The sequence below is a fragment of the Lepus europaeus genome, chromosome 16 (genome assembly GCF_033115175.1).
Source record: "Lepus europaeus isolate LE1 chromosome 16, mLepTim1.pri, whole genome shotgun sequence".
Classification (NCBI taxonomy): Eukaryota; Metazoa; Chordata; class Mammalia; order Lagomorpha; family Leporidae; genus Lepus; species Lepus europaeus.
This window is the reverse complement of record NC_084842.1, coordinates 55,604,822-55,620,573: the sequence shown is the minus strand read 5'-3', so window position 1 is coordinate 55,620,573 and position 15,752 is coordinate 55,604,822. Positions and strand designations below refer to the sequence as shown.

At 35.6% G+C, this 15,752-nt stretch overlaps 1 protein-coding gene across 1 annotated transcript in view; it reads left to right on the top strand.

Moving 5' to 3' along the window:
• Positions 1–290: 290 nt before the first annotated feature.
• Positions 291–15,752, top strand: part of GRXCR1 (glutaredoxin and cysteine rich domain containing 1) — a 136,883-nt gene continuing 121,421 nt past the window's right edge. The window contains exon 1 of the mRNA XM_062213254.1: positions 291–674. Coding sequence (XP_062069238.1) covers positions 291–674 — 384 coding nt within the window. The remainder of the gene's footprint in view (positions 675–15,752) is intronic.

Below are 15,752 nucleotides of genomic sequence, written 5' to 3'. Positions count from 1 at the left end.
AGTCCTGTTAAAGCGTCCACCATGGCCATTTAATATTTAAAGGCCTGGATCGTTTTGCAGGTTTTAGTTTAAAGGTAACCATAGCACACACACACACATTCATTATTAATTGCAGAGATGCACTGTAAGTTCTTGGGAATCTTCTTTCCTTTCAACATTAGTTTCATAGGAGTGCTGCTGTCAGCAGAAGTAAGAAGTAGTAAGCTCTGATATTGCTATATGGCAAGTGGACCAGTGCAGTGACAACCGATCCAGAATGCTGTAAACTGCTCATATGGGTGGAGGAGACCATGCTAAAAAGGGAGATGAAGCCGGAAAATGAGAGACCGCGGAGAGTCCGATTTCGGATCGCATCATCTCACAGTGGGCGCGTTCTGAAGGAAGTGTATGAAGATGGACAACCCTCAGGCTCCCTGGATTCGGAATGTGCCAGTATCTGTGGGATAGATGGACTAAGCGATTCTGATGGACATCAAAATGGCCACATAGAATCTGAAGGTGATGAACATGAGAATGACCAGGATAACTTGCTGGTGTTAGCAAGGGCTGCCAGTGAGAAGGGCTTTGGTACAAGAAGAGTCAACATTTTAAGTAAAAATGGCACAGTGAGAGGCGTCAAATACAAAGTGAGTGCTGGGCAAGCCCTGTTTAACAATTTGACCAAAGTACTACAGGTAAGTCATTAAACCCTCTTCCTCCTAAGCTTTGTTCCTAACTCCATTTCTGAGCACATCTCAATTCTCAATTTAAAGCAAGCCTCTTTTAATCATGTCTCCTGTATACCTCACAATGCACTCCACCATCTAAGATATTGTCTCCACAGCTGTTGACGAAATACAGGGTCATTATTCTTGACAAATCAGTGTAACTTCTCAAAGCTGGATTACTACCATGTACGTAGACTTTCCTTCCCATGTGATAATGACAGCTCTGAATCTATTTCCTAGCTCAGAAGGAAGATAGACTGTTGTGATCAAAGCATCTGAGCAAAACGGAAGTTAATTTGTTCCCTCTTTATTATCCTCAAACACCAGTTTCACGTTCCTCATCACTTGTGTACGCTATTTCAAACAGCAAAGGTTGAGTGCTTTACGCTCAGTGAAGCTGGAATCGTTTGGAATGTTATCAAACTATAAAGGCTGACTTTGATCTCCTCCCAATCCTGAAAACGTTTCATCTGAGGCCCATTTCTCCATTAATTTGCCCATAATTGCTCTAGGGCAGCACTTGAAAAATTATTACTCTATGAATATATAGACCAAGATCCAGATTTTAGAGTAAAAAATTATCCTGCAAAGTGTGCCGAATTACATAATATAGGTATATATGCATTATTCATATTCAGATGCCTTAGACAGAAGATCTAATGTCAAGAGAAGTTTTTGAAACTGCCTGGCATCAGTGGTAAAATGATTTTTTTTACATCTGATATTATCTCAGGAATGTAATTCATAATCATTACCTTTAAGGTAGCAAACGAATAGTTTCCTATATAATTTCATTTCGTATTATTCTCAATATTTAACTACAATGGCACATTTGATAAATTTTTCAATATTTTTCATAATATGAGAAAATGAGAATGATGGACAGAAAGAACTTCAATAAAATTACTTAATTTTTTTTAATTCAGGAGAAAATAGTTGAAAAAGATCACATCATGAGATTGAAAAGTAATTTTAGTTTTTGTTAAAGGAAAGCAAATTAGTTAAGATTATGTTCACATACAGAATTTACCTATGAAGTAATTTACAGATTAGGAGTAGAGATAAAAACCCAAAGTCAGAAACTGATGACTCTATAGTATTTAAATTGGAAACAGGCGTGCATAGATGTCTAGAGCTGTGACTATTAGGTTAAGAAAATCTTAGTGGTCTTGGAGTTTTACCAGTGCAGAAATTACTGCTAAGGTGTAGCCCAAGATTTATTGTAACAATTAAGTTCTAAAATGCTGGCATTTATTGTGGTTAACTTTGCTTGTCATTATTTGAATTGCTTTGTAATTTGGAGAGTTGTTTGCAAAACCGATATACTAATTTTGGTACTCTGATTTGCACTTGTTTACTTAAATATTCCAAAAAAGTATCATGCATGAGCAAATATCTTAAATCTTTGAAATCAACAAGAGAAAAACTATTCCCCTTCTTATGTCTTTACCCTGACAGTGCTATAAGCTCAGAGACACAAAATTAAAAAAAAATTTCAAAGCCAGCCTTTTACACCAGATTAGGTTATAGTCTTTACTAACACGTTTTCTATACATAATTCCACCACCTTTTTGTAGAAAAAGTCTAGCAAAACTGTCTTTTTCTAGTAATTTAAACTCATTCAATTTATTCTCAGCTTTAAAAGGAAAATGATGTTACTAGCAGAGGTCCCTCAAAGTTTTTGATATTTAATTATTTATTTCCCATCTCATTCTTCCTTCTTGTTAATTTAAGTAATGTAATTTGCATATGGTAGGGAATTTCAACTTCCGGCTATCATCTTAAGTTTCATCATCATCGTGAACATCAAGTGAATGCTCTCTGATCTCTCCTGGGGAAACCTTTAGTTACAGGGGCTCCTGCTCTTGGAGCAGGCCTGCCGGTCACATATTGACATCGTTGTGTGAACAGCACCCCTGGGTTGTGTACTACAGTCTGTGCAACATCTCACAGAGACCTGATTTAGGTGCTTGCCCCTTACTCAGGGAAGTATCACATGGGGTGACACATGTCTTAGGCATATGTCTCAGGATAACTGAGTAGGTTCCCACAGGTATCCCACAATGCAGTCGCAGAGAAGGGCCAAACTAAGAATTTGCCATTCAATTTCTCCTAAACCCATGACCAGACATAACTTTTTCCCTGGATCTTCAAATATTTTCCGTATTGCTTGAAAAGTAAGCAGCAAACTTACCTGGAAATAATTGTAACTTAGCAGTTTTTCTCAAGGAGGAAAAAGTGAGCTTTCAGTATCTCAGATATTTGATTAAGGTTCCAATGCTTGGGCAATCTAACTGAACAAGGAACAGTTAATGAAGAAACAGTAAGATTTCTCTTCCTGTTTTAAGTTATAAAATCCTGAAGCACTCACTTTGGATCTTGAGAGAAAATTTTAAATATAAACAACATGAAATATAAACAATTTGAAAGGCTCCTAAATTATTTTGCTTCCTCTTTATTAATTTTCTACTCTGCCATTCCTGTCTCACAAAACAGTCACAGATGCGTTGCCATTGCAAGGAGAATAGTCGTTGAGATGATTTGCTTTAAAACATTTTTACTTCTTAGCAGTATTTATTTGGAAAGTTTTCAAAGAAAGGAACATTAGAACTGATTTCTATATCATTTAACAGTTTATCCTGGAGAATACTGGATAATTGAGTATATGTGATATTAATCAAGGTCCTTAAGAGTGGTAATGTGACCAGGAAGCAAACAAAGAAAGCTCATCTGGCTGATTTAGTGACCAAAGGGGCGACTCATTGATGAATCACTCAAGGATCTCCAACTGGTATAGATTATGACTTTTCACATTTAGGTTGAATTTCCTATCTCTCCCAAAGATAACAAGAATACACTGCTCAAGAGAGGCCAGTTTGGAATTATGAAAACCTAGAATCTAGTCATAGCCTAGACATATGTATTTACTACAAGCTTTTTCGGTTATTCCTAGAAGCACCAAGGTTTGAAAATCATTGATTTTCGATTTATATGTGAAAATCATCCAGCTCTATAGGATAAATGAAAACATTCCTTAATTTCTTATGTCCTCAAGCAGTAATGAGGAAAATGAGAAAGATGTGCACTGACAGATGATTTGTTTTTTTTTTATTTTTTTATTTTTTATTTTTGACAGGCAGAGTGGACAGTGAGAGAGAGACAGAGAGAAAGGTCTTCCTTTGCCGGTGGTTCACCCTCCAGTGGCCGCCGCGGTAGGTGCGCTGCGGCCGGCGCACCGCGCGGATCCGATGGCAGGAGCCAGGTGCTTCTCCTGGTCTCCCATGGGGTGCAGGGCCCAAGGACTTGGGCCATCCTCCACTGCAGTCCTGGGCCACAGCAGAGAATTGGCCTGGAAGAGGGGCAACCGGGACAGGATTGGTGCCCCGACCGGGACTAGAACCCGGTGTGCCAGCGCCGCAAGGCGGAGGATTAGCCTAGTGAACCGCGGCGCCGGTGATTTCTTCTTTTGATCAAGTTAGATCAAAAGGATTTTTCCGAGTTAATGATGAGTAGAGATTATCTGACATGTTTCCTAAATTGATGGCCTCATTTATTAATTAGTTTATTTGGGAACAGGACCAGGAATTTTATTTATTATTTGTATTTAGATAAATAATTTGATTCCTAATTACTAGAAATTTTTAGAAAATAATATGTTTATTTTCTTGTTTCTTATTAACTTGTAGCTATCATTACTCAGTTTACATGGTAGGATTTGGGATATACCTTAGCAGCAATATATTTCTAAAGTCTCAGGGTGGATCAGTGTTGCAGATAATAAAGGTCATTCATTTTTGTTAATTTATTTTTATGGGATTAAGTTTCAGATAGAAATATTTTCCTGAATTCATCCTCAAACTGTGTGAGTACAATGTTATAATCGTCTATAATTTTAATTCCCTCTCCTCCAAAGTCAAAAACGTGACATTAGAGAAAAATAGATACAAAGAAGGAAAATAAATATAGCATATATCATAATTTGGCAGCTTTTCAGAACTCAAACATATAATCCCTGTGTATGTATGTATATGAATATCTCTGGTTAGTGTGCTATTTGTAAACATACTAACATTTCAACATAAATAAAATAAAAATAATTTGCTTGCAGAAAAGTTGCATTTTGCTTAGGACTTTCACATACATTACTTAATTGTACCCAAAGTTTTGTGAAAATTATTGTTATAATATCTGTTTTTATAACTGTCAGAGAAATCAAGTGACTAGTAATAATACAAGAACTCTCCATTTTGCTACTTGACTTTTTAATTTTCAAAGGCATAACATCAAAGACAAAAATCCCAGACAAAAATCCCAGATTTACCTTATAGAATGTTAAAGTGACAAATATGAATATTTATAATACTACTTATATCATGCTGTGATATAATCTTATTTTTGAAGCTTCAGTATTTAATTAGCAAGTTATAAAATGCCATTTAACATTTGTCTTCATCTAGAGAAGATTTTTCAGCAGTTAAGTAGCTTTCATTCAGTTTTTTTTTTTTTAAACCTTTTTTTTTTCCTTTTTCTTTTTTGATAGGCAGAGTAGACAGTGAGAGAGAGAGACAGAGAGAAAGGTCTTCCTTTGCTGTTGGTTCACCCTCCAATGGCCGCCGCGGCTGATCCGAAGGCAGGAGCCAGGTGTTTCTCCTGGTCTCCCATGGAGTTCAGGGCTCAAGGACTTGGGCCATCCTCCACTGCAGTCCCGGGCCACAGCAGCGAGCTGGCCTGGAAGAGGGGCAACCGGGACAGAATCCGGTGCCCCGACCGGGACTAGAACCCAGTGTGCCGGCGCCGCAAGGCGGAGGATTAGCCAATTGAGCCGCAGCGCCGGCCTGCTTTCATTCAGTTTTAAGCAGTGCTTTGCAAATTTATCAAAACCCATTATTTCCATAACATCATTTGATTAACTTTCTTTTTTTTTTAAAAAATGTTTATTTATTTGAAAGTCAGAGCTACACAGAGAGACAGAGAGAGGAGAGGAAGAGAGAGAGAGGTCCTCCATCCGGTGGTCCACTCCCCAATTGGCTGCAACAGCCGGAGCTGTGCTGATCTGAAGCCAGGAGCCAGGAACCTCTTCTGGGTCTCCCATGCGGGTGCAGGGGCCCAAGGACTTGGGCCATCTTTCCAGGACATAGCAGAGAGCTGGATTTGAAGTGGAGCAGCCAGGTCTCAAACTGGCACCCTTATAGGCTGCTGGCACTTCAGGCCAGGGCATTAACCCACTGTGCACAGCACCAGACCCTGATTAACTTTCAAGAGATTCAAAGGGCTAATACTGAAAGAGGAAAGTTTGGTTACCACAAGTAAGACTTCTGCTCAGTATTGCTCACTAACTCAGTATAGATGTTATCATCAGAAGTTTCTGACAGTATTTCTTATCCATCTCTAGTTCATTGAATCTAGTACTGGTAACAGAATAATATTCCAAGAAAACAAGACAATGTTCTCAGTGACTCTTTGGTCCTGATGGTCTATTTGGACCACTCTGGAAATACAATGAGAACAGAAATAGTTAACACTGATTGAGTACTTACTGAATGTCAGGCAGGCACTGTTCACATTATTTTTGTGCATTGTTGCAATGTCATTATTAATAAATTATAATTTGAGCTCCTTCTTTGTGTAAGAAACATTAAATTATAGAATTTTTAAATATAATTTATCCAAAGAAGTTTTTATGTAGTTTTATAGCAAAAGAAGCATCTATTGATAGACACATTTCCTTTTTACTTACTAGGAAGCAGGCAAGTAGTTCTAGGATTTTTGATACAATTGTAAATGATGCAAAAAACTACTCTTAAAAATTAGATGCTTGTCCTCCAAAAGTCAGGAAAGAAAAGTCACAAAGTTGTGTTGGGTCTACAGCTATATTATTTATGTATAATGAAAGAATTTTAGAGTCCTATGACCTTCTTCTACACACCATTCCTTAGCTACTCTTGGTCACAGCATTAGACACCAATACTGAGTAGGTCCTTAAAATATGTTCTTTATCAAAATTAATGAATTAAGTGAAATTCCTTAGGTAGTATTTAGTTTATTCCATTTCTTTCTCTTTTGGATCTGAAGATTTCCCATATTGCATAGGACTAGAGTTTGCATGGTGAAGTGTTCTGAGTTCATTCCATTTCATTCTTTCTCTTGTGGTTCATCTTCAATACTACTTCAATCATTCATCAGCCATTTATAGCATATGTACTATGGAGTGGATACTATATTAGACAGTATGAGGAATAAAACCCACCTCCTGCACTCATAGAGATTTCAGTTATGTGTGGGAATGATCATGTAAAGCAATTCCTCGAATAATTGAGATACAAACTTGACTTTACTTCCTATTTCCAGATCTCTCTCTCTCTCTCTATTGTCCAATAGGCTTTACTACTCATTCTTCACTTCTCCAGTGCTTTTCTCTCTTTTGTCTTTCTCTTATTAGATCATTGTTATTGTATCATTTTCTTCAGTTCTCACTTGCTTTCTTTCTAATTAGTTCTGTCTCAAGAACCAAAAACTGAAAATAATCTGTGTAATTAATTACATTTCTCTGCATCCTTCAAGTCCCCAGAAGTGAATTATAGTAACTCAATCATGAACTGACTTATCCAAGTTCAATGAATCTTATTAAAACTTTTTTCTCTCTAATTCAACAAATATATAAGTAATACAAGTAAGATGGGCTGCCTTTCACTGTCCTCTATACATGTATTATCACAACGTTTTAATTTGTGTAAACTTGGTTTTGATTGCCTGAGCTTAATCTGTCTGAACTTTGTCTTCAGAACAACATGCTGAGAAAATTCATGGAAATTCAAGATTTTATGAAATTGCCTGATAAACTGTTATAGACAGCCCATAGCTAATGTATAATTAGGTAATTAGTACCTTATGTTTCCAAACTTCAAGTAGTTAATGTAAAAATGAACAGTTTTATTGAGATGCAATTCATAACATACAATTCACTCATTGACAATGTACAAACCAATGATAGTTAATATGTTTGCAGAATTGTGCAAAAGAGCATTTTATCATCCAAAAAAGAAATGCCATAACCATTTATAACCATTTCCTGTTTCTCTCCTGTCTTGTCACCTATCTTCTCCCCACAAGCCTCTTGGCCCTAGGCAATCACTTATTAACCTTCTGTATCCACATATTTTCCTAGTTTGCACACTAAAAAAAATCCTAATTGCACGCATTTATCTTTTGATCTTTTCAAACAACTTAAGTCTCTGGAAACCAGCATTCTACTCTCTCCTTCTGTGAAATCAAGTTTTTCATATTTTGCATGTGAGTCAGATCACATGGTATTTGTCTTTCTGTGCTTGGTTCACTTAACTTAATATAATATTCTCCATAATTATCCATGTTGTCATAAATGACAGGATTTCCTACTTTTTAATGCCTGAATAGTATTCCATTATCTATATAGATAACACATATTCTTTATGCATACATCCATGATGGGGTGATTATGCTGATTCCACGTTCATGGCTACTGTGAATAGTGCCTAATAAACATGGGAGTATAGACCTTTCTTTGTCTGAAGAATGTTCAGTGGGAGGTATTGAAATCCCTGTTAGTATTCTATTTTAGTTTATCTCTCCTTGCAGATTTCTTAATACTTGATTTGTATACATAGGTACTCTGGTATTCGGTCTCTATATATTTACAATTGCTGCATTCTTTTTACTGTATTAACCCTTTCATTATATATATATATATATATATATATATATATATAGCTTCTTTTTAATGTTTTACTTAAAGTTATTTATCTAAGTATGATTGTTCCTGCTCCCTTTTGGTTTCTATTTGCCTGGACTACCTTTTCCATTCCTGAATTTTAAATCTATGTATCTTTACTTGTCAAGTGAGTCTATCACACACAGAAAATGGTCTGTCTTGCTTTTTTCCACCCATTCAGCCACTCCTTGTTTTTTGATTGGATACTTTAATCCATTTACAGTCAAGATAATTATTTATAGGCAAGGACTAACTAATACCATGTTTTTCACTGTATTCTAGTTGTTTTGATATTTTCTTTCTTCCTATCTTACTGAAAGTGATTTTCTATCACAGTTTATTTCATGTTTTGCTTTTTGATTTAGAATAGGTTGATCCATAATAGGTTTTTTCTTGATATTACTATGAGACTTTCAAAAAGCATCTTATGGTTAAAACTAATTATTTTAAGCTGATAGTAGTTATGAACACACACACACACATACACAGTACTTTATTCTTTCACTCCACTGCTTCCTCCACATTTGAAATTGTTGATGTGACAATTTAAACTTTTAATGTGATATATCGCTTAAGGAATTATTGCAGTTATTTATAATAGCTTCGGATTTTGACCTTCATATTAGATACATAAGTGACTCACAAATCACCATTTTTTTAAAACTTTTATTTAATGAATATAAATTTCCAAAGTACACCTTATGGATTACAATGGCTCCCTCCCCCATAACTTCCCTCCCACCCGCAACCCTCCCCTTTCCCACTCCCTCTCCCCTTCCATTCACATCAAGATTCATTTTCAATTCTCTTTATATACAGAAGATCAGTTTAGTATATATTAAGTAAAGATTTCAACAGTTTGCCCTCACATAGCAACACCAAGTGAAAAATACTGTTGGGGTACTAGTTATAGCATTAAATCACAATGTACAGCACATTAAGGACAGAGATCCTACATGATATTTTTTTAAGGATTAATTTTCTATGCAATTTCCAATTTAACACCAAGTTTTTTTTTTTCATTTTCAATTATCTTTATATACAGAAGATTGATTCAGTATATACTAAGTAAAGATTTCATCAGTTTGCAACCACACAGAAACACAAGGTGTAAAAATACTGTTTCAGTACTAGTTATAGCATTACTTCACATTGGACAACACATTAAGGACAGATCCCACATGAGAAGTAAGTACACAGTGACTCTTGTTGTTGATTTAACAATTTGACACTCTTGTTTATGGCGTCATTAATCTCCCTAGGCACTAGTCATGAGTTGCCAAGGCTATGGAAGCCTTTTGAGTTCACTGACTTTGATCTTATTCCAACAGGGTCATAGTCAAAGTGGAAGTTCTCTCCTCCCTTCAGAGAAAGGTACCTCCTTCTTTGATGGCCCCATTCTTTCCACTGGGATCTCACTCGCAGAGATCTTTCATTTTTTCATTTAGGTCTTTTTTTTTTTTCCAGAGTGTCTTGGCTTTCCATGCCTAAAATACTCTCATGGGCTCTTGAGCCAGATTCTAATGCCTTAAGGGCTGATTCTGAGGCCAGAGTGTTATTTAGGACATCTGCCATTCTATGAGTCTGCTCTGTCTCCCACTTCCAATGTTGGATCGTTCTCTCCCTTTTTGGTTCTATAAGTTAGTATTAGCAAACACTAGTCTTGTTTGTGTGATCCCTTTGACTCTTAGACCTATCAGTGTGATCAATTGTGAACTGAAGATGATCACTTGGACTAGTGAGATGGCATTGGTACATGCCACCTCAATGGGAACAAATCACCATTTTAATCCACTGAACTTTATACTTCCATATTTTCATATTACTTAGTAATAGTCTATTCTTTTTTGAAGACCTATTTTAAATATTTACTGTGAGACAGCTTTGGTGGTAAATAATTTCATCAGCTTTGTTTATCTGAGAAAGTTTTATCTTTCCTTCATTGCTGAAGGATAGCTTTTCTGTTGTACAGTAATTTTGATGAGAGTTTTATATCTTCTTCAGCACATTGAATATATCTTCACACTCCCTTATGGTCTATAAGTTCCTGCTTAGAAGTCTGTTTCTAAATGTATTGAAATTCCCTTATATGTTATTTGCTTATTTTCTTTCTGCTTTCAGGATTCTCCCTTAGTATTAGATCATTAACAATTTTGTTGTAATGTGACATAGGGTAGATTTTTTTTGTATTTCAAGTATGATTTATGGCCTTTGACTTTTCTATACAGAACATTTGTGTCTTTCTCCATGTTTCAGAATTTTTCTGCCATTATTGCTTTAAATAAGCTTTCTCCATCTTTTTCTTTCTCTACTCACTCTTAAGTGCTAACAATGATTTATATAGTAGCTGTTTTGATGCTGTCCCTTAAATCTGATGAGGTTTCTTCATTCTTTTCTTTCTTTTTTCCTTTATTTCCTCTGATTGGATAATGTTCGGGGTTGTAAACAGCCGGCCTATCCAGAATCACAGGCTAGACTAAATAGTAAAGGTCTATCAACACCAAAGAACACCTGCAAGTATCAGAAGAAGTCCCCATCTCGTCAAATGTACAGGTATCAACATAAGGACCAAAGGATTCTGAAAAATCAGAGAAATATGACATCATCAAAAGAAACTAATAAAGCTACAGTTATGGACTCAGAAGAAAAGAAAATATATGAAATGAATGAAAAGGAATTTAGATTAATTCTCTTAAAGAAGTTCAAGGAATTACAAGAAAACACAGATAAAAAGTTAAATGAAATCTGGAAAACAATTTATGGACAACATGAGAAATTCGACGAACAAATAGAAATTAAAAAAGTTCAAATAAGAATCCTAGATCTCAAGAGTGCAATAACCGAAATTAAAAGATCAATAGAATGCTTTAATGGAAGACTTGGTACAGCAGAAGAAAGAATTTGTGAACTTGAAGATTGGACTTTTGTTTCCAAACTTTAAAAAAGCAACATAACAGCAGCACCAGACCAAAGTTCCTGTAGTGGCTTGCTTATGCTTGTATAGTTTTTGTTATTTTCTCTGAAATCCAGTAATATAAACATTCGATAGTCTATAAACTGACACGCTATATAAGTATATCAATTTCTCAATCACTGTTGCCTATAAAGGAAATACAAAATTATAAACCAAAAGTATCACTCAAAATTTTTCAATTAAGAAGTTTTCATTCATGTGTTCAAATATACTCAACTCGGCTTTAACATTTTTTTTTGTTTGATTTGATTCACCATTTTGCTAGCAAACTATGCCTTAGAACACTTGGTCAATATGGAAAAAGGAGATGTACATTTTGTTCTTTGTAACTCTCCCAAACTGTTAATAAAGTAAATAATAGAAGTATGCCTTATTTTTGTTGTCATAAACAGCAAAGTTTGGACATAAAAATTAAGTTGCTATTTTTTGTATCTTTAATGTAATTAATGGCATGAATTGAGGATCTTTTCTGTATGAGAATTCGATACAAACTTGACCTGTTCACAGAGAGAGTACTGCAGTAAAAGACAAGGTTTTGGCTTGCAAGAGAGTTTTTTAAAGAAGTTAAACCTCTTAGGGATTAAGTTCAGTGGAAAGAGAATAGAGATAGAGACAATATGACTATATGAATGCCACATTAATTAAGGAAAAAAAGGTGGATGGATTATTACCTCATGAGAAGTTGGTGCATCTAGAGGTCGTTGGGGAGAGGCTTCAAAGATTACATCAGAGGCAGCCAGGGGCAGCATGGAGAGTGCTAGTCAGCCCTCCTGCTCATGAGTGCCTCAGAATGGGACCATCACAACTCAGAGCAACTGTTCTTAGATTTTACCTTTGGTGGGAAAACATGTTTATATACTCTCATGACTATCTCATGGGTGTCTTACTTTGACAGCTGTCAGAATAATGCTTGTGGAGCATCTGGCCAAAGTGCTGCCTTCCCCTGTCCTACGATCTTGCTAAATTTCTTCCAACCTGTCCCAAGTAGACACTCCCCTTTCTAGTTGCCCAGGATTCATTATTTGTCCACTGAGTAAAGATCACAGTCTTTGACATTCAGATTATCCATGCTGTTCTTGTGAAAAATAAAGTCGACCCTGTATTTAGGAAGGAGTGAACAATGATTACTACTTACTTGGTATATTCATTTTCTGTTGCTGCGAACACAAATTGCCACTAACTTTAGTGGTTTAAAGCAACACTATATATCAACACTATATATGGAGATTTCTTGATAGTTATACAGGTCAGAAGCCTGAAATGAATATAATAGGGTTAAAACCAAGGTTTTTAGCAGCACTGGTTTCCCTCTGGGGGCTTTTAGGGGGAGAGCTTACTCCTTGCAATTTTTAACTTCTGGGGTTGTCCACATACCTTGGCTCATGACCCTGCATCACTCTCACCTCTGCTTCCATTATTACTCCTTCTCTAACTCTCTCCCTATTTCCTCTTTAAAGATCTTTGTCGTTACATTGAATTTACCCAAATAAGCAAGCATAATCTTCCTATCTTGAGAAAGGAATGCACCCATGTCTGCAAAGTCCCTTACACTATATAAAGTGACACATTCACAAGTTGGGGTGTTAGGATCTGAACATTTTGAAATAACTATTATTCTGCCTACCATACTTGATATTAAGTTGATTTTGTCCATAAGACTAGGGTTGTATGATAGATAAATTATTACCTGTATGACTTTTTGTGCTCCCTTGTGGTAGTACAATACATTGACATGCTTTTGCCATGGCCACCTTAAGGAAGTGTGTACTTATAGAGTCCTGAATTAAGTCTTATCTCATGGCTTCCCCTGTGGCCAATGAAGTGACAATAGATATGGCAATACAGAGGCTGAAATGTGTGTGCATAACTGCACTTGCCCTCATACACTCCTCTATCACCATGAGAAGGATGCTGCATCAGGCCCATGGGTCCTAGAAGAACGAGAGACACAAAGAACATATATAGATGAAGCTATGAGTTTAAATCAAGCCCCGCCTAGCTCAGCCCAGATTCGTTGAATGCCAACTGACCCTTAGATTCATGTGTGTGCAATAAATGCTTAATGTTGTATTCTATTCAGTTTGTGGTGTTTACTAAGCATCAAAAGAAAACTGGTACAAGTTTCCAGATATTGAGTAACTTACCCAGTGGTAGCCAATTGGTAAGTTGTGAAACTATCCATTCGTTTGTCTTCAAAGATTGAGCTCCTATCCACAAAGCAACTAGTATCTGTAATTCCTCATTTTCCTCTTCTCTGCAGTTTCTCTGCCAAGGTCTTATCTGATCTTTGATGGAGATTTCTCAGGACAAAGGATTCAGGGTCCTTGTCAGGACTGACTAGGAATCCTATTAAAACTTCCTATGCTTAATTCAATGAATATGCGAGTAATATAAATAAGATGGACCAGCTGTCATTCTTCTTTATGCATCATAACTCTTGTATAATCATGCCATTTTAATTTGTGTAACTCTAGTTTTAATTACCTGAGATTAATCTATCTGAAATCTTGACATCAGAAGAACATGCTGAGAAAATCCAAGGATTCCACAAAATGACATGAAACTGTTCACTAAACTCTCAGTCATGCTTACCACATAATTTGGGAGAAGTTACCTGATATTTCTAAACCTTACTTATTTATTTAAAAAGCAGTTTTTATTTACATACAATTCACTCATTGAAAGTTCACAATCCAATGATACTTAACATTTTGCAGAGCTGTGAAAAAATCTCCAAAATTAATGTAAGAACATTTGATCATCCAAAAAAGAAACTCCATAATCATTTGTAGTCATTCCCTGTTTCCCCTTTCACCACCTACCTTCTACCTACAGGGCCCGTGGCCCCAGACAATCACTTATCAACCTCCTATCTCTTCATATTTTCCTATTTTGCATGTTGAAATAATTCCTCCTATCTAACTCTAATTAAATATCCTTTAACTAATGTTTTCCCATTCTCTCCACCTTCCCAAACTTAAACCTCTGTAATCACCATTCTATCCTTTCTTTCTATGAGATTAAGTTTTCTATACTCTGCATGTGAATCAGATTACCTGGTGTTTGTCTTTCTTTGCCTTGCTTATTTCACCTAATATAATCGTTTCCCATATGTATCCATGTTGTCACAAATGATAGGATTTCATACATTTTTGTGGTTGTATTATTCATTGTATCTATATACCGCATATTCTTTATACATACATTCCTTGATGGACACTCATGTTGATTCCATGTTTTGATTAATGTGAGTACTGCTGTAATGAACATGGGAATGTAGATATTTCTTCATCTGAGGAATGTTCCATGTGAATGTAATTGGGAAAAATGTGTATTCTGTGTCTGTTGGACGGAATGTTTATAAATTTGATGTTTCCCTGTTGCTTTTCTATCTAGGTGATATGTCCATTGCTGAAAGTGGGGTCTTGAAATTCTCTACTATTATGTATTGTATTCTATTACTCCCTTCAGATTATTAATAGTTGCTTTATATACTTAGGTGCTCTGATGTTACATCCATATATATTTACAATTGCTACATCCTTTTGCCAAATTGATCCTTTTTATCCTTATACAATGACCCTTTGATCTCTTTCTAGAGTTTTTGACTTAAAATTGTTTTATCTAAGTTGCTTATTCCTTCTCTCTTTTGCTTTGCATTTATATAGAATATCTTTTTTCATGCCTTATCTTTCAGTATGTGTATATCCTTATCTGTGAAGTGAATCTATGGCACACAGTAAATAGTTCTGTCTTACTTTTTTCTACCCATTCAGCTGCTCCAGGCCTTTTGACTATAGAAATTAATCTAGTTGTATTCATGATAATTACCTATAAGTAAGGACTTGCTACTGCCATTTTGTTCATTGTTTTCTTGTTGTCTTGTGGTTAAATGATTTTTCTCTTCTGGTATATCTTAATGACTTGTGTTTTATTATTAATGTATCTGCAATAGCTTTTGCTTTGATGTTACTGAGACAGAAAACACAGTCATAACAGGATATTTTATGCTGATAATAGCCTACCTTTGATCTCACACACACACTTTACACTGTACTCCACTGTTTCTCCCACATTTTGAATTTTTGATGTAACAATTTCATAACTTTTAAAATTACATATCCCTTAACACATTATCTTATTTTTAATAGTTTTGATTTTGACCTCCATACTGCAAATAATGTGTTTTACACAACGCCATTACAATATTAGAAAATTCAGTTTGTGTGCTTATGTTTACCAGTGAAGTTTATGCTTTCAGGTTTTTATGTTACTCATTAGCATCTTTTTCTGTTTTGAAAACCTGCCTTTATTGATTCCCGTA